The following is a 27,636-nucleotide window of genomic DNA, read 5'->3' on the forward strand; positions in this document are numbered from 1 at the left end:
TTCTTGTGTCTTAAGATATGGCATTTGTGGGCAAGAGCAAGGCCGTAAGAATTCATATTTGTCGTCACTTGGTCGGATACATACATTCACATGGCATCCTTGTTTAAGTCAGAGCTCTTGCCCACTCAAACCATTAAATCAATTCTCCTTCTTTAATGGCCATTGAGGTGGGTCCCAACTATTTGTTTATAAATTATTTGACTTACAAGCTATCGCATTCACACATAGGAATAATGATACTATGACTCATGCACGATCTCTTCGACTAATATTCCAAGGTGAGGCACTATGGTGGGGATCTGAATGTGTGTCTTCTCTCTTTTTTTTTTTAATCCTTGGATCATAATCTCTATCTTTAAATGTATTTTATTCTTTGAATATGCATTTCTTGTGGCTTAAGATATGGTCTTGCATAGTGTGCAAAACCAACACAGTAATCTTATCTCAAAAATAAAAGTAAGCCTTGTTTGAATGTGTATTTCATAAATTAGTTCTTGATTGATCTTTGAATATGCATTTCTTTTGGCTTAAGATATGGCATTACAAGGTGTGCAAGTTCAATGCCCTAAGTATCTACACACACCATCCAAATAGGGGAATAAACTGAAAATAAATCAAAATCATAGTTTGCAACCATAAGTCATGGGCATGTGCCCAAGTATTGGAAGAAGCTAAAGTGCCAAAAACTACATCAATTGAAAGTAATTAACCATGAGGGATAGCTAGCAATTGAAGGCCATATCAAAAAAAGTGACCAATTGTGGACGGTAAATCACCCATATCTTCAACCACCCTTGTTGATGAACTCAACAAAACTAGACCAACACCAACAACAATGATAAAGTTTACATATTCTTTTTATTTGGGTTGAATTAGCACATTATTATTATAAGTTTTTGTTGGGGACCATAAGTTGCCGCATATACTTAGTATCATTCGCAATGTTATATAATCAATAGTAAAACCTATTTTGCGACCCATTTTCATGATTGCTGTAAATTTATTCAAAATGGTTGGCATTGGAAAATTTAGGCAAATTTTCTTTTGAAGACAAACATGAAGCTACCCAAAAGCTATAATTCAGTCGCCGAACAAGAACAAACAAGTTAATGAAGGGACTTCTAATCTCAAAATCGCAAAAGATACCAATTGCATGCATAAAACTACAAAACCTGTTTACTTTCTCCAAATTCATCTGTTCTTGCAAAACCACTCAAATGGCGTATGTGGACTTAAAAGACCATTCACCCTACCTAGCAGATTATAGACCTTTTTAAAAGTAGCTAAACATGGACAAAACCTCCAACATGAGCAAGAGCTACACAACAATGTAGCTTTATATGACAGTTGGATGCTAGAATTGTCACTTTCCATTCAACTTGTGGTCGACGCTTATATCATCATGGATGTCATAATTTGCATAAGCATATACTGCTTCATCTCTGCTGATGCACTCTCAAAGTGTGTGGGAAGTATGTACTGCAGTGTCTTTATTTAGAAACTTACAATGACAAATTTGAGAAAGCTTACAGTCAAAAGTGCTGGGACTTCAGCAAACCCTACTGCTAGTTCTAAAGTGCCTTAACACTCATACTCGAGCCTTGTAAAGCTAGCTTCTACTGACTATACATTCACGGAAATGTAACTTCAAAGTGCATACACTCAATACCAAGTATGAAGAATTGTGGACACAGAAAAAAACTTGCAATATTAAAACAAATCTTGCATCAGTAACACAGGGTTGAAACAGATCAACTCTCTTACAAGTCTCAATCAGGACTGAGATAATAGTACACTGCCAGATAGCAAATTCTTCTGGCCTGGATCTACAATGGACATGTGTCATGTTACTTGTCTCTTCGAGTGGTGTACTAACCTACTAATAACACAAGACAACCATCTCACATATCCAATCAATCCGCAAAGTTTTCTAAGGCTAGATCTACAATGGTCACGTGTCTGTTCAGTGGTTCACTTAGCTAGCAGTAACACGAGACAACCATCTCACACATCCAATCAATCTTATTATCTTGATTGTCTTCTGCTATAAGAATTATATGGTTCCAAATTTCCCTGCAGGTACGATTCTGTGTCTCTCCTCTGTAGTTCTCTACCTTAGCTGCACATTGTGTAATTGGCTGCTCCTTCCTTGCTGTCCAAGAAAACTATGCATACTAGTAGACAAGCTTGACATAAAACAAACCAGCAGCTCATACACACAGTAGTATCGAGATAATTAAGCTTTCACTGGAGGTACTCTAATATTTTTAACTTCCTTCAGCGGCAAGCTCCTAAAATTGATAGTATTGATATTACTAAGCTCTTACTGCAGGTACTTAATTAAGCTTTCACTGGAGGTACTCTAATATTTCGAACTACCTCAGGTGGCAAGCTCCTAAAATTGATAGTATTGATATTACTAAGCTCTTACTGCAGGTACTCAATTGCTTCTAACTTGCTTGCTTATATAATGGATTGATTCTTCATTGCTGTCTGATAAGACTATGTACATTAGTGACAAGCTATATGCAAAACAAAGGTGCAGCTCATAATTGGTAGTATCAATATTACTAAGCTCTTACTGCAGGTACTCGAATGTTTCCAACTTGCTTTCTTATGTATTCATTGTTCTTCCTTGCTCTCCAACAAGACTATGTACATTAGTTACAAGCTGTAAGCAAAACAAAGGTGCAGCTCATAGAATCGAAGTATTGAGATAATTAAGCTTTCACTGCAAGTACTCAAATATTTCAGACTTGCTTAGGGGAAGCCCTTTGATTACTTTTTGAGCAGAGAACCTCATCAAGCTTACACTGTTATATTATGAAGCTGAGTCTCCAATCAATGCTTTCCCTCCCACAAGTTGAGAAGAAAAAAAGAATAATACTAACAGCTAGGAACATGTGTGCTGATCAGTACATCACTAAAACAGCAGCTTTATTTCCATAAAATGATGGCCTGTACAAGGAAGCCACTCTCTCTCCTGAGATCTGCCTCCAGAAAACACCAGGAACTGTACATCTTCTTCTCATCATCATCTTGCATCACCACGTAGCAGAATCTTACATGCTCTTTTAACCCCAGCTCAAAAGAGCCAATGCTTTTTCTTCGGTCTCTGCTGTGAATAGCCTGTAAAGACAGTTAAGCAAACATTAGGCGTAGTCAAGAAACTGTTGGCAGAATCAAAATTAGACTAAAGGATTCTCCAGTTAACCAATCAAAAATATGCCCTAGACAGTTGCAATTCCACTCACCCGTGGCTTTATAAATCGAATTGTAGTGAATCTCTGACCAGAAGCTCAAGTATATATCTGAAAGCAAACAATCAGAATAGGAGCTTACAGGCAAACATCTATTTGTGTCAAACAGTTTGGTGTCCTATTGGGGGAAGAGATTGAACAGAAAAGCGTGATGAACAAACTAAACAAATGTGATGCTTCCTTACATGCCATGTACACAGTTGCATTACCTACAGCTTGAGAACATTGGTGAAGTTAATTCGAAAGTGTCAAATAGAACAGAATTATCATGGATATTACAGTAAATGTAAGTAACAGCATGCAGAAGATGCTGCTGCCTTCTTAGCTTGATGAATTTGAACATTTGGATGAATTAGCTAAGAATGTTTGTTCACGGTTGCAAAGAGCCAAACTAGCAGGTTGAAGTTGCTTTATAAAGGTACCAACCTTGTGCAAATGAACTCTTGCACGAATTCCCTAGTTATGAAAACTTACCTGTGAAACAATATGACGATAAGTGAACAATAGGGCTTACATCATGGACTACTGCCAAGGGGCTCCCAATCCCTTGCCATAAGCCTTTGCCACATGAAAATCTCTCTCATTTGCTTAAGGATACATCCAGCAGTTAGAATATTCATAGAGGTTCTGGAAATAGGCATCCAGGTTGCAACCACTCCATTTTAGTGTCTTTTTCGGCACTGATAGGTAGGACCCCTGCCCCACTTTTTGATTGCGACCAGTTTATGATAGACCTGTCTTCTTCTTCCCTAGTTGTAAAAAGATACCAGTTCATTCATGCTTCTGCTCCTCATGCCAGTCCATCCTTCATCTGAGTTTTTATGTCCACATCATTCCATTTCAGTTTCCATAATTATATTAGAGCACAAATTCTATCCTCACCATTAAAACTTGCCCAAAAGGTTGATGATTGCCATTTGTAGAAGCATTACAGTCCGGACCTGTGTTCCTCACAATGGACCCCTTCACAGTTGATCGCATTTGCTAGTGCCATAACACTCCATCCATCCTAATTTCTAATGACAGTTTCATGGTAGCTAGCAGCTGCACTTAAGAGCATAAGGCAACATTGTGTTTGCTGATTAGGATGCCTATAGACCATCATCAACCCGTTTGAGATCAGCCACAAAGTTTTAGACGACAAAATGCTGCATTTTATAGCAGGACAGCAGGTGAGGTCTATCCATCTGTGTTTTTGTTGCCATTTGTCTTCTACAGACATTCTTTTACCTATGCCGACTTATTCGTCACATCCACAAACTTTCTTGAGTAAAATCCCTTCCCTAAAGTTTACTCACAGCCCTCACAGCCATGTATTGCTGTGTGATCCCTAGATCTTGGTGCACTTTTTGCAGATTTTTCTGCACTTTTCAGTTGATACCTGACATACATGATCGTTGCACAAACCCCATTCATCTTAAGCATTAAGCTGACCAATTTGGTAGAAGTAGGTGAAGTCCCACCTAGAGATGCATCGACATCTTCACTTTAAGATGAGGAGAAGTGGCACCCAGGTCAGTTCCAACTTCCCCAAAAGTGGATTGATCTGCCAACCTGGGAATGATCACAACAGCAGTAGAAGAGCCACACGGACTGCCTGGAAAGGGCTGAGACTGCTACAAACAAGACAGGGAAACCCTACTCTCCGTCTGATGTGGCTATGATAAAGGCTGCTGTCACACGAGAGATTCAAGACATGATCAAAGGCCAAGAATTGGCACTCCACAGTGTGATGCACCGGAGAAGTGGGACTTCAAAAATCAAGCAGCCCTAGGAGTAAAGTTGAGCTACAGGATCAGCTCAAGGAAGCCTTCATGATGCTTTCAAATGGGGTAATAATGTCATGTACCTCATGTGAAAGCTTTTAGAGTCCTTCAGCATATGCAAGGTTCCTATCAATGTGTAAAAGAAGCTAGCCGAATTCGAGAAGTTCTACAATATGTTGCACATGAAGATCGTCTCCCAACCCTCCCCTCCCAAGAATCAGGGAGTTCATATCTAGAGGTTGCTATGAAGACAATGGTAGTTCGAATTGAAGTCCCATCATGTTGCACAACATCTTTCTAACCTCAAGCTTCATTGTTTCTTTTGACAAAAAAACCTTGCATTTTTTACTCATAGAAACGTTTCCCAAGTTTCAAACCCAAAGAAACATGTTTATTTGCTGCAATGGGACCAACTTTGGGCTAACTTCAGCTGCTGTACATAAGTTTACAGTAAGGAAAACTAATGTAGAATGAAAGTAAATGAGCTCTTTTTATAGGAGAAAGGGAGACTAGTGCAAAGGGGAAAACTGTAGTAGCACAAGACAAGTGTTCAGCCACTTGTCATAAGGTGTAAGAAGTGGTGGAACACTTGGAAGCTTGTCTCACAAGTGTCTGGCTAGAGAGTCGTAGACAAACGCGATATACCGCAGATAGAAGGGCAGCTAAAGGATATACACAACAACAGTTGGAGAAGAGTGGGCAGTAATAAGCAATAAGCTGGCAGCCATGTCATGATGGATTGATGGGAGTAGAAGAGATGAACTGGGGATGACAAGGGATGCAAGTCACCTAGCACAATCTCAACTTATAGAGATGGAACCAACTAAAAATAGGGGAATTTACTTATGAAACATTGAAAACGCATAAGAGTGCATTTTGAATTTTGGATCTATTCAATAAGCTAAAAAAGGTTTAATATGTAATACACCTTTTTTTAGCTTAACACCCCCTCTCACACCCAAAACTAGGACCAAGAGGGAACACCAAGCAAAGCTCACCCCATCTCACCATGAGATGTCCCATCCCAAAGGAGCTAGGGCATCAGTCAATGGGTGCACATTAGCTACCTAAGAACCTACACGAGACAACAAAGGCAATGGTTATCTTTACTCAAGAGTCCAAATGGCCACCACAAAAGGATCAAGGCATCCGACAAAGAGTCTCACTGGCTGCCCAATGGCCTACAAGGACCTACAAAAGTGATGTATTAACCACTTTGATTTTATCTTTCTGTTTTGTTTTATTTTTCCCAATTAGTGACCATTGGGAAAAAGGGATGGTCAACTCACAAACCACAAAAACAAAGAGTACACAAAGTCACCTACAAGAGTGTTGCCAATTGGTGACAGAGAAGAGGGATATAGGGGTATGTATTTACCAAAACCATAGGTGGAGACTGCTTAGGATCCAATGGGAGTGAGGTGCTCATGATGCTCTGCTCAATGGAATGGATAGAGTTATGGTACACAATACAAGTGAGAATACTCGTGCAACAAGCTTCCTATTGGACATATACCTCATGGGGAAATTGTTCAATTGGCCAAGTGTCCTTTCACAAAGGTGATAATGTACCATGTTTGCAACAACCTCAATTTTTGAGAATATGGATGATTCTAAGGGTAGAAAAGCCTAGCTCCTAGTACATGTTTTAGGGGAAGTGAAGTTAAAGGTAAAGTTTCCATGTGCTTCTTGGTAAAATTTTAGGGTTGTTTCACCTCTCGATGCAAATGGATTGAAGGAGGTGGATCTAATAGATCATCCTCAATGTTGTACTTTACCTCAATGTGTTCTGGTTAGAGTTGACTTTGAATCTCGAGCTCATTCCCAAAGTATTGTATGCTAACAATCTTTCTATCATTGGCATCACTATTTAGTATTACTAGTCACTATGAGTTGGTATTGAAACTAACCTTCAATCTTTGATAGGGTCGTATAAACCTGATTTAACTCAAATTACAGCAAGCATTAAATACATATAAAATGATATACAAACATTATTACTTAATCTTGGATAGGCAACACCCAATTGGCCCCCAACTGGCGCCCCTTGTTGTATTTCTTTATCTTGCATTGCTCTGAGGTTGAAGTATAATGAGATATAAGCTAATCTCCTTCAATCTTCAATACAATGGGTTGTCACAAATGACTAGCACTACTTGGGCACAATTTGCCCCTTGAGAATACAACAATCTGGGCTCAAATTGGATCACAATCTCTTGAATGCAAATGCAATACTTTAAGAATGGGCTTTCATTCAACTGCAAATATCTTGCCTTAAGCTGCTATTCCAAGTTCTGGGTCTTCAATAATTAGACATAGAACCCTAGATGGATGTGGAAACCCTAATTTATTCTGTATATTAGGGTTTCAGCAGCAATTTGTGCAATTACTCTTCACCCCGAGCTGGAATTGGCTGAAAACTATTGAGGGCTGATTGGTAGACAAGAGAGAAAAGTAACTAATAGGAGTAACCTTTTATTCAATAGCTTTGATGGAAATTCTGATCAAATGGGGGTCAAAACCCTTGTTCAACTAGTGAGCCCTCCTCCTCTACCATGGCTTGTATGTTTTGTGATGAGTTGGATCTAACCATCCCTTTCAATTCTCCCCCCAAGGCACAATTACTTGATAAGGTGCAAACCATAACTTGTCAATTTTTATTTTTATTTTTTTAGTTTTTTATTTTTTTAAGAAAACAATGTGGTTCCATCCACCTTTGTAGATCCTAGTAAGTCACTCGGTAGCTGGTGAGCATCCTTTGTCCGATTCCTTGGCCTCTCTGGGGTGATCACTTGGGCTCCCTTGGTAAGATGACCATCGCCTCTATAGTATTGGTAGGCAGTATTGGTAGGCCAGTAGGCAGCCAATATGCACCCTTTGTCCAATTCCCTAGCTACTTTGGGGTGGGATACCTTGGGGTAAAAATAGGCTTGAGCTTTTCTTCTAGTCCCTTCTTGGTTCTAGTTTTGAGCCTAAGAGGGGGTGTTGAGCTAAAAATGCATTACAAACTAACTAGCTCTTTAAAACAAGCCCAAAACATATAAATTACCAAAATTCTCATTAAACAAGGAGAAGTCCTCTATGTCCACATGCAAAACTCTAATTTGTGAGGATCCTTCTACATCTATAAATAGACAGGTTGTTAGGATAAAGGCCCGTTTTCACCTCTATATATGGTACACACACACTATTCAGTTGTACATGTGAATGCACCCTTATATGCCCTAAGTATAAATACATTTTATTCTGTGTACCAACACATTGTTGGTACACTAAAATCTAATTGTACTTTCACACACACACACACACACACACACACACACTCTCTCTCTCTCTCTCTCTCTCTCTCTCTCTCTCTCTCTCTCTCTCTCTCGCACCGTCACTCTCATTCCTTGAACTGCTGCACATCCCCAGCTGAGCTCCAACAACTAGTATCAAAGCACAGGTTGCGCACGCTTCCCGAGACCACTAACAGGCGACACTCAACTCGCGAACACGTCAAGCTCACAACGGGGCAATGGCAGGCATGACGGACAAAAGCAAGCATGTACCTCAGGCATGTGGCATGACTGGGCTGCAAAGGGCGACGGCTGTTGGACTTGCAACGACCAGCAATCGCAACATGACCAAGGTAGCTGGGCGCAACACGAAACGTCAATCGAGCACAAGCGAGCAGTCCAGGCACAGGCTAGCAATCAGGCACATGTGACATGACGTCTAATACGTCACGTGACGCCTGACAGGTCAATGGACCCTCTTTTCTCCGTTCCCCGTTTTTTTTTTGTCAAAAAGTTGAGAATTTTCTGATTTTTTCTTGTCTTAACGGGGGTTCATGCACTAGAGGCACAGATCTCAAACTTGTGCAAATTTGAGTCCAAAAATTTGGGGCTTTTCTTGGTTTTGATCTCGTCCATGCTTGACAGCGACATTCAGGTCAAAAATTGCAGACATTGCATGTGGTGACCTCAATTAAATTGGGGATTTTGGCAAATTTGCCAAAATTTATCTCTTTTGAGTAAGATTTCCTGACATTGGATCCCAGAAAATTGGGGCATTTTCATGTATTGGTAAAATTTTGCTTAGCTGGGTCAGATTGGCTGACATTTATGCACTTTTGGACCTGAAATTTTGGGGCTTTGTGCAGAATTTGGTAAATTTCTGCATTTTTTGCCCATGTGGTGGCTAGTTCATGTAGAAAAAGCAAAGATTTATCACTGTTTGAGGAACAATAGCAGTGTGTTTGCTAGTTCAACTTGTGCTTTTACAGTCTAGGGCATTTACTCTTGTGTTCTTGATAAAATGGCTGCAACTTCTTCCAGTTCAAACATCAAGAGTTTGATGAAAATCAAACGGTTTGATGGTCATGGCTTTGACCTTTGGAAAGACCGAATGCAAGGCATATTGTTCCTAAAGGATTGTGAGGATGCTTTGCAGGAAGATAAACCCGCACCAATGTCCGATGCAAATTGGGCCAAAGTAAACAAAAAGGCTATGGCTTACATTAAGATGGGTGTCACTGATGACAACTTGACAGACATTAAGGGTTTGGATACAGGTTATACAATATAGGAGAAGCTGAAAACTACCTATGAGATCACCACTGTTAATCAGGTGCATTTAATACACAAGTTGGTGAATATGCGACTGGATGAGTCAAAGCTTGCAGCTGAGCACTTGAGTGCATTTACATGCATTTTAAATCCGCTCAAGGATGCAAATTTGGACTTTGCTGATAAGTTGAGGGCGATTTTTATGATCATGACACTACCTGATTCTTAGGAGACCTCGGTGGTTTCTCTCAACAATAACCCCAATCTCTCATACGATGGGGTGAGGGGTTCAATCTTGGATGAAGAAATTAAACGTATGTCTAGTGGAGAAGGCAGCAACTCAGCTTATAATGTAAGAGGTAGGGCTAAAAAGAAAAATGCAAATGTAAGACAAAGAGATAGGAGCAAGAGCAAAGGAAAGGAAAAGAGTGACATTACTTGCTATCATTGTGGTCGGAAGGTCCACAAGAAACCTGATTGCAAGTATTACAAGAAGAAACAAGAGAAAAAGAATAATGCAGGAGACAAAAAGAAGAAAGATAAGACAAATGCATCTGAGGCAACCAAAGGCAAGGAAAAGGCCAATGTGGCCTCCAGTGTGGTCATAGAGGAGCTTTCGAATACAAAGGCTGATGTATTATGTGCAATTGATTATAATGTCCTTGTATGTCACATGGAGGATATACAGATTACCAAGGCTGATATGATTGATGCACTTTTGTCAGTTGATGATGGTGTAACTCAGACTTGAATTGTAGACTCTGGTACCTCTTTCCATGTAACTCCTTGCTTGAAGTGTTTTGCTATGTTCAATGCAAGCAGTTATGGAAGGTGTATCTTGGAAATAACCATGCTTGCAGCATTGATGGGATTGGCACTATTCACTTGTCTTTAGACAATGGGCAAGAGCTTGTGTTGAAAGATGTCATATATATGCCTGGCATTAAAAAGAGCTTACTATTTGTTGGTTAGCTTGACTTGCATGGTTACACTACACTGTTTGGTGGTGGTTTGTGGAAAGTGAAAAAGGGTTCCATGCTGATTGCAAAAGGAACCAAGAAGGGCACTTTGTATTGTATGCACTATAAAGCCTTGAATGGCAAGTTTCTTGCAGTTGCTAGTCATTTGGAGTTATGGCATAAGAGATTAGGCCATATGAGCCAGAAAGGACTTGATGTCATTACCTCTCTGAAGAGGGTTGATGGAAAATGCTCTAAACTTGACTTTTATAATGAGCGTCAGTTTGGAAAGCAAATAAATTTTTCCTTTTACTCTGGTGTCTTTGTGCATTCTGATGTATGTAGTATGCCCATGAAATCGTTGGGTGGTGCTGCATATTTTGTCTCCTTTATTGATGATTGTTCCAAAAAGATTTGGGTATACCTGTTGAAAAGAAAAGTGAAGTGTTTGCTGTTTTTAAAACTTTTCATTCATTTGTGACCACTCAGACAGGTAGAAAGCTGAAATGCTTGAGAACTGATAATGGAGGTGAGTTCACATCTATTGAATTAAGAGGGAGCTTACAGGTCCTTACAGCCCTTCTTCAAATGGGGTGGCTGAAAGATATAATAGGACTTTATGTGAAAGAGTGCAGTGTATGCTGTCCACTGCTAATCTCCCTCATGAATTTTGGGGAGAAGCACTCAAAACCGTTGTTCACATTTGCAACCGCTCTCCAAACAGGTCCTTAAATAATGGTATCCCAGAGGAGGTTTGGTCTGGCAAATCGGCCTCATATGACCATTTACGCATATTTGGCTGTGATGCTTTTGTGCATGTTAGAGATGAGCTGAGGAACGAACTTGACCCAAAATCCACCAAAGGCATTTTCATGGGCTATGGTGATGAGGGTGAATTTGGCTACACAGTGTGGTTACCTCAGTCATAGAAAATTATTCGCTGCCGTAATGTTGTGTTTAATGAGGAAAATTTATTAAAAGGTACTTTAGCCTCTAATGAAGATATGAAAAAGGTCAAATTTCAGAATTTGCAGCCACCTATTACTTCAAATAATGAGCCTCATGGTGTTGTACCACAAGCTAAAACTGATGATCAGCTGGTTATTTTTTAGCCAGATGATGATGGACAGCAAATAGAAGCACAAGGAGGTCATGGACAGCAAGATAGACTTGCTGATTATGAAAATCCAGCTACTGTTAATGAAAATGAAGGTGTTGTACAGCAGTATGAACAGCATGCTGAAAATGGCTTACAGCAGCCAATAAATGTTGAAAATAACATACCTCCAGATATAGACCCAATTCTTGAAAATGTAGATCATTGGGTACGCAGGTCTACACGTGTAAGAAGACAACCACACAAGTTTAACCCCTCCTTGTATTATGTGATGCTTACAGATGAGGTGAGACTCTTACATACAAAGAGGCCAAGTCATGACAATTTAGCAGTAAGTGGGAGCTAGCTATGCAGGAAGAGATTAAATCTCTGTATGCTAATGATACTTGGGATCTTGCGTTGTTTCCCAAAGGAAGAAAGCCTCTTCCAAACAAATGGGTTTACAAAGTAAAGACAGTTGATGGGAAACCCAAGTACAAGGCAAGACTGGTTGCTAAAGGGTATGCACAGAAGGAAGGGATTGACTTTCAAGAGGTCTTCTCACCTATTGTGAAGATGACCACACTATGTGTACTTTTTTCTCTCACTGTTGTATTGGACTTGGAGCTGTACCAAATGGATGTAAGAACAGCTTTTTTGCATGGTGACATTGATGAGGAAATTTACATGAAATAGCCCGAGGGCTTTGTAGTTCCTGGAAAAGAGCAGATGGTGTGTAAACTAAAACACAGCCTACATGGGCTAAAGCAAGCACCACGACAGTGGTACAAAAAGTTTGACACTTTTATGCTATCTCATGGATTTACACGCAGCTGTGCAAATCATTGTTTGTACATGAAAAAGGATACAGATGGCAGCCCCATCATACTTGTTTTGTATGTGGATGATATGTTGCTAGCTCGGAAAAGAAAGACTAGCTTAGATGCTCTCAAAAATCAATTGAAATCAGCCTTCTCTATGAAAGATTTGGAGAATGCAAAGCATATTTTGGGCATGAGGATTTGCAAAGATAGAATGCAGAAATTGATGTTTTTATCTCAAGAAAAGTACATTGAAAAGGTACTAGACAGATTTCAGCTAAGCCTTTTGGGATACCCTTACCTCCTCATCTTAAGCTTAGTAAAGCCAACATCCCAAAAGATGATGTGGAAGCAAATGCTATGAAGGGAGTCCCTTATACATCAGCTTGTGGCTGCCCTCTGTGACCTAGGCCTTAGAGGCTACAAGGATCAGTATCCCATGCCATCATATGTCAAGCCCTAGAACAGAGGATGAGAAGAGAGGCAGATACATGTCTGAATGAAAACAAATTAATCAATAACTATGGGAAATCCGGATCATCACTAACTGACAATGCATTCAGAACTTTCACTACTCAGCCTCCTAGGTTTGCCTTTCACACTTAGCGTAATCTTATATATTTTTGCTCAATGCACTCATGCTATGGTATTTCTCTTTGCTCAATGCATATCATATATGGCATGCAAGTACTTATAATTTATAAAGAAGGCAAAAACCAAATGATTCTCAAGCCAGTGGACTGGCTCAGCAATAGCAAGTGGGAAATGTTAAGCCCAACACAGCCCAATGACAGAAGAGCAAAAGGCTGAACCAAGACAGACCAAGAAGGAAGAAGGCCAGAGAAGAGGACCGGTACACTGAAGATGTGGTTGGACAAGAAAAGAAAAACAGCTGCCAGCCGAAAGATGTCGCTGATTAAGGCATGGAACATCTGGCAATACAGCAACATGGGGTGCACATCACCACTGTTATTTTGATCACATAACAACTGCTTTACTACTAGAGTTGTGGAGGTTACAGAGATCCTAACACGCGTGCGCCCCCCAGGCAACAGTTGCTTTCAGAGTTTATGCACCTTGTTACTCATGACAATAGGAACATTGAATTCTTGCGTCTGGCTTAAGTTCAAGAAACAAACTAGCCTGTTCAAGAAAGAATGGAAACCTGTATAAGGACAATTAAAACATAATCCTACCAGCTTTTACATACGGCATTTGGGCATACCTAGACAATGCAAAATAAAAATCATCTGAAAGGATCCAAAATGCTTCAAGTGCAGCATTCTTACCCTCCTTTCTCTTTCTTATCTTTGGGGTGATTTCAATATAGCTGGTTTCGCGGAAGGATGTAAGGAGCCATATTTTCATTCCAAACTGCAGAAAACAAACAAAGATTACCTCCTGAGCAAAGATAAAACTATTTACATCAGGAAGGTGAAAAGTCAAGCTCACATACATGATCAGCTGCTGCCTGCAGTGTCACATGGTCACCCCATTCCCCAGACCTGATATACATAATACATCTTTATTGTGGACGAGAAGAAATTTATATGAAATTGTTGTTAAACTTAACACTTATACATGTGAAAGCAAGCATCTATTGCCGCTAACACTAGAACATATGCAAAGTTCTGTATGTACCTCATCCTAGGTCTTCTATCATACAGAATTCTCTTTTGCTGTGTGTAGAGTATTACCTTCCCATTGTGCATGGTAATCTTTATATTTGGAATAGACAAAATATGGTCCTGGGGTCTCGGCTGTATATAATCCTTTCAACTTCAATTTCACTCTTCTTTTTTTACCTTATACTTGACATTTCTTTCGTGACACATGTTAAGAAACATTTTTCTGCCAATAACTTCAATATAATTATCTGCCAATAATGATGGACCACATTAGATATCACAGCTAAATATTTGACGGACTCAAGTTGATAATGTCAATACATATCCCAAATCTTTGGCATCTTCCATTCAAGGGTCATTTCTTACAAGTGCAACTCTACCCCTGGGACCTTACTGAAATCAACAAGGGACCTATCATGATCTCATTACCTATGCCAAGGACTCACCATGTCAGCAGTATGCATGATTGGGTTATTGGTGTTAGTGAATTTGTAGGGCTCCTAACACTGTAGAGTCCTGCGCACAAAAGCTGTCAGGCTCACCAACAAGCGGAATAAGTTTTCTTCTTAGGATTCAGGTAGACCATTCTATAGGTCTACCTAGACTGTTAAGGCACCCCACTCTAGATGACCTTACCATATTGCAACTGCTTTGCAACACCATCAACCAAAACAAACCTATCGCTCAAAGCATCATACCACTTTAATAGCCTACCAACAAGTATAGTTCATCCCTCAACCATGTTTCATAAGTCCAATGACAAAAGATATTACAAGTTGTTAAAAATATTGAACAACTTTTTTGAGAAAACTGCCTGACCTCCGCATCTTTCGTACATATTCACTGTACTTCATTGGTACATAGCCTTCATAGAGGTCCTTGAAAGCTTTCAACTGCATATGTGGAAAAGTGTCTTGCTGACATAAGTTCATCTTTATCTTAGGTTGTTGAAAGTAACAGCTAACATTAAATTGCTGCATTAGCAAAATCACCTGATGAACAACCTGCTTCCTCACATGTTTGTGTTTTTCAGGATTCTGATAGAGTTGGTCTGAGATCGCACGAAACTACAAAACCAATGACATTTTAACTCAATGCATTGGAAAAGCTAGCAAACCTGCAAAAATGCTCTCAGTTAAGTAAAATAACCTGACAGTTGCCATCTCCTGTCATCTTTCGTTCTTGAAGCCCATACTCATGAAGCCTAGACAAAGCTACATTCAGATATTAGCAGAGGTTTTTTTTTTTTAACTTCAGCCATGCACACTTCAACATTTTCAATCACGTTCCAGTACCTAAGAATAGATGCAAAATGGTGCTTTGAATATGATAACTGCAGTAAACTGAACTTCAAACATCAAAGTTACTTTTCTATAGATGAGAGAAGCATGAACTGGGAAAGGCAATACAGCAAGAAAAATAAAGGATAAACGACAGATTTTGACCAACCTTGCCCCAAACTCGAGGCAGCTTATTACCTTGCCAGAACATGTTGATAATCAAACTCAGCACCACTAAAAGTTGGGAGCGACCTGTTAATGCGAGGAATGTGCTGCAAAGAAAAAGTGATTGAAAAATTTAGCGCTGATCATATTGCAAAGAAAGAGTAGACAATTTTGCGATCACACTTGTAGGCAAATTGACTGATGATCCTGTTGCAAAGGGAAAGCAAACCATAACTTGGCCTAGTAGAAAGCTCAAGAAAAGGTTTGACCCAAACATGCAAGTATATCCCACACTCTTGAGTGCTGGAATCAAAACACAAGCATCCAACACCACAAACACATCACTTTTGCACACTAGGTGACAAAAAACTTATTTCCAGAGAAACAGTATCATCTAGCATCAGACATTTCAAATAAAGTATGATTATATGTTTCAAGCTCAACGTGTGACTTACTGGAATGGCCAAGGGAGAGGATTCAGTGTGTTTAAAACAAATTATCTCCAAATAAACAGTACCATCTAGCATCGGACATTTCAAATAAAGTATGATTGTGTGTTTCAAGCTCAATGTATGACTTACTGGAATGGCCAAAGGGAGAGGATTCGGTGTGTATAAAACAAATTATCTCCAAATAAACAGTATCATCTAGCATCAGACATTTCAAATAAAGTATGATTGTGTCTCAAGCTCAAAGTATGACTGACTGGAAGAGGGAAAGGATTCAGTGTGTCACAAACAAATTATCTCCAAATAAATAGCACATCTAGCATGACACATTCCAAGTGAAATATGATTGTGCTTAAAGTTCATGTATAACTTACTGGAATGGAGCTTAAATGTGCCAACTGCTTGCCGATTTCAGCGTTTCCGCCAGAAAGCTCCTCCGACAGCACTTGTGCAATCATCTGATCGTCTTCGGTGCCATCCCGGGCGCTAGCACCTGAGCTCGAGCTCGCCCAGTCGGTGGAGCTACCGGCATTCTCCCGCAAGCTAAAACTGGCCCTGGAGGTGGCCCAATCTGGACGGTGCCCCATGGCCGGGGTAAAATCCAAGCACCACGGGGATGGAGCTATGAAGTAGTAGCCTGAGATTGGGGTTCCGTCCACAGAATGCAATGCGCATCAACAGAGAGGAGCTTTCCGATTTCTTGGTTTGGCGGAGGGAGACAGCAAATAATCTGGTTCTTATTTGGACGCCTAATCTGTTTGTTGTCAGGCAGGCGACATTCCAATAGAACGAGGATTGCAGCAGCAGCTTGGCATGCCTGGATATGGAATCGGTCTGCTTTTGTGCCTCCTTTTTCAGAGATGCTCCTTCATTCCGAATTCCGAGTTTGCATCATCGTTCGATACTTCCTGCCATATGGTTTTCCCCTTTTCCTTTTGTGGTTATTTATTATTGGGTGCTTCCTGTCAAGTGCCAATTTTATTAACCTTTTAACCTTCGTCACCCCTTACACCTCCTTGCTGAGAAGAAAAACAAAGGGTGCACCGGACTGCACTCAAGCAATTGCCCCCAAGGAACACCCACCCCGAGAGCACTAACATACAACTTTTTTTTAAAAAAGACTAGAGAGAAAAAGAAAATAACCTATTTATGATAAAAGTATGTAAACACTAAATCGGAGAGAGAAAAAAAATAGCCTACTCCTAAAAGAATGCAAACACTAAAGCAGAGAGAGTAAAAGAAATTAACCTCTCTGTGATAAAAGAATGTTCGTTAACTTGGAGTAATTCAATTGCTCCATCGAGAGAAAAAGAAAATAACCTATTTGTGATAAACGAATGTTGGTTAACTTTGAGAAATTCAATTGCTCCATCGAGGGGAAAAGAGAGAGAGAGAGAGAGAGAGAGAGAGAGAAAATTAACATGTGTCCTAGCCTCCTTCAATTAACCTATAGTAATTTAATATAGATAAAGATGAAGGGAATTAATCAGTTTGTTGATAAGGTATTTCATATTGGGCCTTAGTTAACTTGCAAAAATTCAATTACTCTAACCAAGAAAGAATAGAACTAACATGTGTCTTAGTGGGCTTTAGTTAACTAGGAGTAATTCAATTGCTTTAACATGTGTCTCAATGGACTCTGAGTAATTCAATTACTCTATAGTTTATAATAGCATGCCTTTGCATGCAATGTCAATAAAGGAACACAAACAATGGCATAAGCAAATGCCTCTTTACTGAAAGGTCCATATCATGCACACCTTGGAACCTACAACATGTACTATAGGGCTTGTCCAATTTACTACGATGAACCCTAGGATATCACTTACATATTGAAAATGAAACAAAGTGCCTTCTTTAATGTTGGGTGTCCAAAAGTAAATAGAAAAATAAGAAAATCAGTCCATACTTCTAATTGATGGTCATTGTTCACCAACTTTGCCATTATCTTTGCTTTCCTTCAATGTAAGATAGTTGGATTATCAAAAAGGTAAGAGATATTCACATTGTCCTAATTGGACCTTATGGAAGCTTTTTTAGGAGCTTGGAGACCACTCCAAAAGCGTTATCCTTTTTGGAATGCGTGCTCCCCAACACTATAACTTTAGCACGCTAATCATAGACGCTAAATTAGCCAAGCATTGGAACATTCCTTCTCCTAACATAAAAAGGGATTTCATTCCCAAAAGGCCGAATTCTCCTCATCATTAGAGCCCTTAGCAAATCCTAGGTTGTTGGGTTTAGGAGACTTACGATGTATCATTTTCTTGAGAGCAAACTCCACTTCTTCAATGTTGGACAACCTCTAGGTTAGCAAAGAAAGGTCTTTATTCACTTCCATGTAGGTGTAGCCCCAAACTAGCTTGATGGCACCAATAATCTTTAGATATCTTAGTTAGTCCTTGCATGCAATGATCCCACCTTCTCATATGATCAATTTCAATTGTTGCATGCTCAATCTAGATGGCCTTCACCTTTCTTAAGCGATATTGTTGCTCCAAAAGGAGGCATTTAACTTGAAAGGGGAAGAACCCCTATTTGCCCTCTTCATACATGACATTTTGAATGTTATTATAATAGGAGCACGATCAAAATGAAGGAGTACATCTAGTACCCTATTTACTTTGGATTTGGGAGGATCAGCCACCCTCACCACACATATATCACTAACCTAGTTGCAAAATTCTCCAAGTTTGATCACGATGGTTGTTAGCCAAGTATCGTGACATTAGGTTTTCCAAAGTGACACTCATCGCACTAGTCAATTATGACTTCATATGAAGGTACCCCCAATATTCACTTTCCTCCATAATCATGCATCCTGCTCCATTAGATTTGTCTTTTGGGTTCTCCATCATATTCCCATTCACGATTAGGACTATACTTTCTAAATTCTATCTTACTTTGAACGCAATGAAGTAAACCTGTGTGATCTTGAAATGCAAGCAAAGGACCAAGCACTTCACCATGCCCTCAAGTTTGAGGTTTAGAGAAGCTTATGTAGCCTTTAAGGCCAAACTCTTCTATTTTCTCATCATCAATTTTGACTTCTTGGATTGCCAATACTTAAGGCTTCCTTTGTTTCAAAAATTCCCAACACACATTCCTTTATCTAAGGAGCAAAACCCCCTTAGGTTCCCAAACATGATTGTGATTTTGTCGATTGCTTTGTCCATGCCGATAGTAAAGTTAGAGATTCGCTACAAGATCCCCATGCAGAGTATATAAAGTTGTGAATATTCGTTTTCCCGCTAGCTTGCTTTGAGGTTGATGGATGTTGAGTAGGAGGCTCCTACTTTTTCTTGTCAAAAACTATCTACATCTCATGCACTGCTCCTTTCTTCTTCAAACCTCCATTCTTCTTCTTGCTTACCTCTACTTATCCCATACATCCTCCTACTTTTCCAAATGCTCCTCCTTTTATGTTGACATTATCTTGCAGAATTCCTAGATTCTTGATAGTAGTAGCATGCACTAGGGAATGGTGAGAAGCACACCTCACATATAATCTCAATCCCATTACTATCTCAAATCTTGAGAACCTTTGGGGACTTCCATCCTCTACCCCAAAAAAGGTATACTCTGCAAAATTACCCTTAATGCAAGTGGTGGAATGTAAAGAAACTTGCCTAAGGTGCTCGCCAAGGCTTTGACATCAGCCTCAAAGATGAGATGCAAATCATCAAATGACAAGTAGCACTTCGCTAGGTAAGAAGCCAACTCTCCACTATAAGACATGTGCAAAACTACCCTCGCAGCACATTGAGCAGGAAAGAATCGACTCCTTCCCTATTGTTTGAGAGCCCACCATGGATACAAAAGACCATTTTCAAATGAACTTGTGATAATAGAAATTGCAATGCACTTGAGATGAAGCAAGGAACTAGCTTGAGAACTCATCCTCTATTGGCACCCTTCCAATCAAATAGAAGACTCTAGAAGTCACAAAGTCAAATAGTGATTATAGAGAGACTCAATAGGTAAATATGTGAATGCTTTATGAACTCTTTTGTTACCTCTTACCAAAGCTTCCCTTTTTATTGCTAAGAGCCCCTACAAATCAAATGTTGATGCTGAGAACACCACCTATAGGTTGAGATTTCCTCCTCTTTGCATGCTCTACATGGGTATTTGGGCACATGTCCTCATCGAGGGTTTCAAAACCTTGGGAATGTTGCTACCTCCAACCCTTGTACCTCCCTAGAATGCTTACCTTGCATGCACATAAGATAGGGAAGGACAAGTATAAAGCATGTTTCAAGCCTACATAGAGAGATGCAATAGGAACTTCTTTTTAAACACATTCACTAGTTGTCAAAGCTACATGGCAAAGCTTTGAGCATGTTTTATTATTATCTTTACTTCTAGATAACATGCACCATCTAGATTTTGTTTTTAAAGAAGAGGAGGACACTAAAATGTTATGCACAATGTAAAGTTTCTTGAATCAACTATTCACCACATACATGGACCACAAATCACATACAAATATGAGGATAGTCTCTCTTCACAATTGCTATAACTCTTCGTTCTACAAGGGATAAGGCAAGGAGCCAATTCTTAAATATGAAAGATCCTTTTATGTTGTGCTAAAGAAACACTTGTATTATTTGTCACAATTATATTATTCCATAATTTTGATAGTTGCATATTTTCTTAACACAACATGTTCTATTTTGTTGGTTGGGCTTTAGGCTTTATCCCAACCTTGTCACCTTGAAGGATCAAACACCGTTGGACCAACAATATTGAGACTTGAACCTTTATTGCACCTTGATTTAAATGAGTTTGTCTTCAAAAAGGCTTTGTAAGCAAGTTGCTATAGATGCAAAGTTTTGTACCTTTTTCTCGTGACACATGATCCAAACACATTTAACAGAAAGTAATATCTTATATTACAATCACCAAAAGGGTTTGACCTCATTTTAAGATGCGAGAAGTCTAAAACGAGTAGAAACTTCTACTATTCCCGTCTACAAATTATGTTCATTTCACACTAAAAATAGAAGCATGTTATGTGGTTTCAAGCAAGCTTGCTCATCTACTAAGACATTGGTAAGCCTATGATTTATGTGATTTGTTGTTCTAGTCCTGTGAAAATGATATAACACCTCTAGTAAAGCATTCGTAATCATAAGTTTCATATAATGCCTTGCAACAGACAATTTAAGTGGTGTTGGGTTGACACAAATGTCAAATCATAACCTACACATGTGCCCTTTCATGTACTCCATCAAGATCCTTTGTTAATGCAAAAAGGGGGCAAGATGAAGAATGATATGGTAAGTCATAATAAGGACTTTGTAAAAAGGACTAGGTCATTTTTAAAGTGATTGTTTAGACAACTAGCAAAAAGCACACATGTTTCAATCTCATGACACGACATTCTTGTACATCCTCTCTTTCATGCACGTAGAAACCAAAAAAGAAATTGACATTTATCTTCACATATATGCGAATGTTTTAGAATCATGTTTAGTGTTATTCACATTCATTGTCCCCTTACCTTGCTTTTGTAAATTTTACTATAAAGCACTCTGATGAGGTGAGGTACCAACCTTACTTTGCTTTCATAACTTTGCCTTTAAACCAATAAAGTACATTGACAAAAATGCATAGGGGGATGGTTAAGGTGAAGATGGCATTGTAATACATCTAGATTGATGAGTTTGAAGCATTCTCATGATAAACAAATAATCTCAAGGTGGTTTCAACTATGCTTTAAGAGGATTTTTAAAAAGATGAGAGAACAATAATATATGTAGAGCCAATGTTTACACGAATCATTTGCTTAGAACCATTTCAAGAACTCGTAATTAATATGTTTTATGATTTTTATTAAGGCTATAAATGGAAATTCCTAAAATTATGAATAAATTGATTATCTTTATCAATTCTAAAACCTTCCCTACATAAGTTTAAAGTATTTTTCACTTTTTTTGTAATTCAATTGAATTATTTTTTTCCATGAACCTTGATTCAAGTCTTCAAACAGAAAGTCATGCATCATGCTCTTTAAAGTATACTAGCTCAAAATTTAAGACTACTATTGAGAATTTGTCTAAGGTCAAGATCAATTCTCAAAATTTTATGCATATATTTTTTGCTTTTGTGATTTTCATATACATTAAGGTAACTCTATCGTGTGGAAACTTATATTTGGAGCCATTAATGGTTGGAATTGAAGCAAAATAGCTTAGTTTTGAAGACTCATGAACAGGTTTTGGTACATGCTTTTGATGTATGCAAGCACATGGCCTACTTAAGCAAGGAGGTAGCTTGCCATTTGCAAGCATGGGGCTTGCTTATTGTAAGGTGGGTGTTTAAGCAAAGGGTTTAAGGAGGGCCTTTGAAGCAACTGGTTTGCCATTTCTATGACAGAGAGAGAAAAGAGAGAAAGCGCTGATTCTTCTTGCTCATCAAAGATCCAAAATAACTAAGATAGATGCAGTCACTTGATGTGATTAGGCACACATTGGAGTAGATCAACCTCATCTCAAACATACTTTAGGCTTATACAAAAAATTGGCACCATTCTAGAGCTTAAGCTCCCCCCTTCCACTGTTAAAACATATGTAAGATTTAAATCTTACATCGATTAAGCCTCATTCACATTGAAGATTACTCGAACAACTTCGTGGTTTTCATATTGAGATAAGCATTGAGAAACTTATCCTCTCAAAGAACGTTTTTACTATATTATTCTTTGTTTCAAATGATTATGTCGGTTGCATCTGAGATATAAAAGTAGTTTCTATGCATTTGGTCTTGTGTGGCTATTTTGATGGCAATGTGATGTTCTTCCTCTCACTAAGACTTCAATTTAGACATGGGTGAATCATGATGATTTCCTCTAATGGTTTATTTTGAGTTAAGGCAAGTAACCCTAAATGATGTACGAGTGATGTAGGTCGTGTCATATTCATTACACTTGATGGCACAACATTGTTCAAAGTTGGTCATTATCTAACATCCAACTATCCCCCACCGTGCATATAAGATGAACTATTTTTGCAAAAAAGCAAACTCAAATTTTGCAAGGTGATTAAGACCCGCAAGATTCTGTGGTGTTGTTTCTACATAGGTGTGTTTGAAAAAAGTTATGAAGCATGTCGTATGAGCTTTTTCCCATATTGTTCGAGTAGTAATTAGCCCTTCGGTAATCAAGGGATGCTTGATGAATATGAACTCAAATCTATCCCATGAGTAGGATAGTGACGTCGTAATCTTGGTCGTATTCTCATCTAGGAGACTAGATCTAATCTTTCATAATTATGGGTGAACAAGGTGAAGGTGTTGTCGAGTTGTGTAATGCATGTGATGAAATCATCACCCTTATTAGTGGCCATATCGATAGCTAATTCCAGGATGGACAATCTCTCGTAGGAGGGTTTTCAAACCTAAATGTGGTCCGAACTTGTAGGATTGATTTGGTTGATATGATTAGTTGAATTGGATGAGGTATTTGCATAAGCCTCAATTTGTGCACTTTTAGGATTAGGTGAGACTTTTGTATGGGGCGGTTAGTGGTTTTTAGTGGATGTTGTGGAAGAAATGTCCTTTGGTGATTGTGTCTTATCACTATTTTGCATTTGAGATGGCAAAGTGTTTGGGGAGTTGTAGGTTGTAAGGCAACTTGAAGGCCTAGAGGGTTGGGGTAGATCCCTTTAAGTTCTTCAATAGACCATGCAAAACATCCTTGAACTCTTTTAAGAGGTTCATCAAATTAGTCTACTCATCCTCAAATTGGTTGTTAGCTATGAACACATGCCAAGGCTTTTCCTCCTCATCAGCCAAATTGACTTTCTTTACCTTAGATGGTCATTCTATCAATTCTCGTGGCTTGTGCTTGATGTTTAAATACTAGTGTTAACCCTCAAATAACAAGGTGGAAAATCCGGAAAATATAAAGCAGAAGACAAGGCCAAGACAAAAGTGGAATGGAAGATGAAGGCACTCAAGAAAAATCTGGAAACACAAGAAGTGTAGAAAAGTCCTAAATCAAGGAGAAAGGCGCACAAGAAAAAGTGCAAGTCAATACATTTGTAAAAGAGCACAAGGCACACCATGATTTATTTTAAGAGCGCCGGGCTCTCACTTGTGCAAATTGTAAAGGTAGATGGGTGGTAGGAAGGAAGCTAGGAAGATAGGAGGACAGTGGGAAAAAGGGCCTACAGGCCACGACTGGCCATGTAAAAAGGGGGATAAGGGGATGACTGCCCAAAAGAGATTTAGGGTTTTGTATATAAAGTTGAAAAGTGAATGAGAAGCTCATTCTTGTGAGTAGCCAAACGTAGCTCTCTTGTTCTTCTTGTTCTTCTTGCTTGCTTGCTTGAGCTTGTGCTTGAGAGAGGGAGTGTGTGAGTGTGTGAGGGTGAGGGACCATGGTGGAGAAGCTCTCCATCTTCTCCTCTCTTCTTCTCTTCTCTTATCCAGCTCGTGGCAATGGAGCTTGGAGTGTAGAGCTTGAGGATGGAGCTTTCTTGAAACTTGCACTTCGAGACTAGTCTGACTTGCAGAGTTGTAGACTTAGCCGACTTGCAGAGTTGCAGACTTGCAGAACTTAGGAGTGCTTGGGAGAGAAGGCAACTTGATTGGGCATGGAGGTAAGCTTAGTACACTAGTAGAGATGGATATCGCATTGGCTATGTGAGAGGTAGCCATTAGTGCTCGGCTTGGAACTCTTGAAACAATAAGTGGTTCGTGGGTCTCGGTGGTTGATCACCTCTACATTTTGGTTCCGTTGTCAGGACCAACGGATTCAAGCCTTGACACTTGCACGCTTCAAATCGAGAATTGAAGTAGGGTTTTTCCCGAACTGGTGCTTGAGGTAGATAGGTAGGAAGTGAGGGAGTTTGAAGAGGTATTCGATCTCCTTAGCAAGTAGGTTTTTGGTTTTTTAGATTTGGATAAGCAGGCTAGAGTAGTGTAGGTAACCTCTTTATGATTTTTGTTTACATTTAGCTAGAATATGAGCAAAACAGTGTGAATACATAGTAGGGTTTCTACTGTTGTATAACAAACTGAAACAGGGAAAAGAAGGATAAAAAATGAAATTCTGGGTTAAATGTTGGTAAGAGGAGTAAGACTAAGGTGAGTGCAGATTTGGGCAGGGCAATAAGAGGCCAGGAGTGGCAAGGAAGATCTTATTTTGCATTTGAAAGGTTAAGGAGAGCTTGAGAGAGAGAGAGAGAGAGAGAGAGAGAGAGAGAGAGAGAGAGAGAGAGAGAGAGAGAGAGCTCACAAGTCCAGGCCTACATCAGATTGGTCGGAGTGTAGCGGGACTTCCAGTGAGATTCAAGTATGGAATGCCCTTGGCCCACACCCCTCTTTGACTCCTGGAAGTTCTGGTAGCCACTAGCGACATCTATCTTGGATTTTTTTTTTGGAAAAATAAGTGATCTATATGTATTTTAGCTAGTAGAATCAGATCGGGCGACCTGTCCGACTCCTAGAGTCGAGTCGAGCGACCCATTCGACTCCCAAAGTCGAGACCACTCGGACAAACCTACCTGGTCCAATGGGACACCTTGTCCGATTTTGAAAATTGGACAACCCATAATCGAACACACAACCCGTCCGATCAAATGCTCAACCCACCTGATCGCGACACTTGGACCACAAAATCAGACCATTAGCCTTGTCAGATCGGACATACCCGCTTTGATTTTCAAAATCGGACCATTCCAAAATCGGACGCTCAAAATCGGACACCTGTCAAATCGGATGCACGAAAATAAGACACACAAGAATCGGACACTTCAAATCTGACGCCCCATTTGTCCAGTCGGATGCTCACAACAATCAAATCACTCTATAGTCAAACCAACCATAGGACTCCGACCCAGCTACCAATTATACCACTCTTGGAATTAGACCCAGTCAAGTTGAATCATCCGACTCTAAAAGTCGGACCACCTGAAATCTGACAATCCGATTCTAGGAATCAGACCAACAAACCAGAACAAGAAAATACAGACCCATAGACCATATAGAGCCAAAAGCACATTATAGATCTATCACTAGATTGAAATCTAGAGCAAGTAGTTCAAAACTTGGAGGTTCCTCAAATCACGCATGGTGTTTAGCGTATCAACCTTGTGGGCCGGAGGGGACTGCCCCCCCACACAGACCCTCGCAGAGGCCCCCTCCGCACCTCCCCCAAGTAGGTTGGAGAGAACGCGCGCCGTGACAGGTCCTCCAAATTAGGGTGTATTAAGGGCTCTGCACAAGCATAGATTCTCACTTGCAAAACAACAACCAAAAGTCCATACTCGAACAAAGACGAACAGAAACCCTAGAACCTCAATGGGCCCATCTAGCCAACAAGGGCAAAAAGGCCACACCACAAAAACATGTATAGGTTGCATTCAGATTGCATCTAGTCAAAGAGCAATGCAACAATGTCAAGCTACAACTGCGAGGATGACTAGGCATGACAGTCTTGATGATAGATGCACCTTGAACAACACTGCACAGACGACCCAAGACATTAGTAGGGAATCCACATTTGGTTGTGCAATTGGGAACTCAAAGGCATGTATCAGAAGGCTTGAATTTACAAGCCAAGACTTGGAAGATGAAGACATAGTACCTCCTGCTTATCTTAGGGTCAAACTCACTGTAGAAAGAGAGCATAGTGTCGATGCTCTCATCGATGAAGGAGCATATTTTAATATCTTGACCTATGAAGCATAAACCCTACTAGGCCAACTAGAGCTCACACCGAGGACTAATGCAACTCTTAGTCCTTAAAATGAACACTCGCAAGCACTTATAGGGAAGTCCAAAATCCTTGTAACTATTGAAACTAAAAGCTTGCCTATCCTATTCCATGTTCCTCCAAATAGTGCTAATTGTGGAAAAGAAACCCTCCTAGGGCGACTCTTCAAAAGGGCGATAAAGTGTGAGGCCAACTATGTAGCATAGAGGATACACTTGACACTACCGGGTGTGAGGATAATCACAACCTTTAGTAAGGGCGACCTCATTAAACCTCGGGGGAAAGATAAGGAACATTCTGACATGCCAGGCAAGCCCAGACGAGAGCAAGGACCTGTTGAACGAGTTGATAGAAGTGCATATTGAATAGAGAGAACCAGTGAGTGAGGCTATGCTTGAAACAAAAAGGATAGGAGACAATGCTAAGGACATGCTTTGGACTTACAAATATCGTAGAAGACCACAAAAGAAGCCAAAGCCTTATAGACGAAGGTATCGATGGAGAGCCAGCACAATACCGTAATGGATATCCAAAGTGTTGCTACATGCTCAAGGGTATTATGCAGGTAACCAATGGATTTGGATACTAAAGGCCCCTGCTAAACCACCTATGTTAGCTGAAGACTAGCAGGACATATCAAGAGCAAAGAAGCACGAGAGGAAATCTAAACGAAAGAGTAAGTCTCGAGTCAAAAACATTGGAGTGACCGAGCCCCGCACAGTTGAAATCAAGAAACCAAATGGGACTATTCAAAGGATAGATCCTTAGCCTAGCATGCTTTACAAGCGGATATAAGATATAACCATTGAGTGTGCACAAAAGCCACTAGTACCCAAGGAGCCTTTGACTTCCCAAGAGGATAATGAGCACCACAGGCGCAATGTTGCTCATGATAAGGCTAATTGCTCAATAAAGCAAATGGTAGAGTCGTCTAATAGC

The 27,636-nt window shown here is 39.7% G+C and overlaps 1 protein-coding gene across 1 annotated transcript; it reads right to left on the minus strand.

The window, feature by feature from the left end:
- Positions 1-2,598: 2,598 nt before the first annotated feature.
- On the minus strand, positions 2,599-16,944 carry LOC148022200 (OVARIAN TUMOR DOMAIN-containing deubiquitinating enzyme 12-like). Its single transcript, XM_087697841.1, has 9 exons — positions 16,349-16,944; positions 15,559-15,632; positions 15,230-15,284; positions 15,073-15,147; positions 14,900-14,973; positions 13,909-13,957; positions 13,742-13,826; positions 3,255-3,311; positions 2,599-3,129 (listed from the first exon to the last, which is right to left on the minus strand). Exons 1-9 carry the CDS (start codon positions 16,559-16,561, stop codon positions 3,086-3,088), a joined length of 726 nt encoding a protein of 241 aa, XP_087553967.1. The 5' UTR covers positions 16,562-16,944; the 3' UTR covers positions 2,599-3,085.
- Positions 16,945-27,636: the final 10,692 nt, after the last annotated feature.

This window comes from Lygodium microphyllum, chromosome 17, assembly GCF_053477565.2.
Source record: "Lygodium microphyllum isolate KBCC chromosome 17, Lygodium_microphyllum_v1.1.10, whole genome shotgun sequence".
NCBI classification, from domain to species: domain Eukaryota; kingdom Viridiplantae; phylum Streptophyta; class Polypodiopsida; order Schizaeales; family Lygodiaceae; genus Lygodium; species Lygodium microphyllum.

Coding starts and splice junctions, on each gene's coding strand:
- LOC148022200 (XM_087697841.1), bottom strand. CDS start 16,561: ATGGGGCACCGTCCAGATTGGGCCACCTCCAGGGCCAGTTTTAGCTTG. Junction 15,285..15,558: donor TATCAACATGTTCTGGCAAG/GTAATAAGCTGC, acceptor AGCTTTGTCTAG/GCTTCATGAGTATGGGCTTC. Junction 3,130..3,254: donor TTCGATTTATAAAGCCACGG/GTGAGTGGAATT, acceptor CTGTCTTTACAG/GCTATTCACAGCAGAGACCG.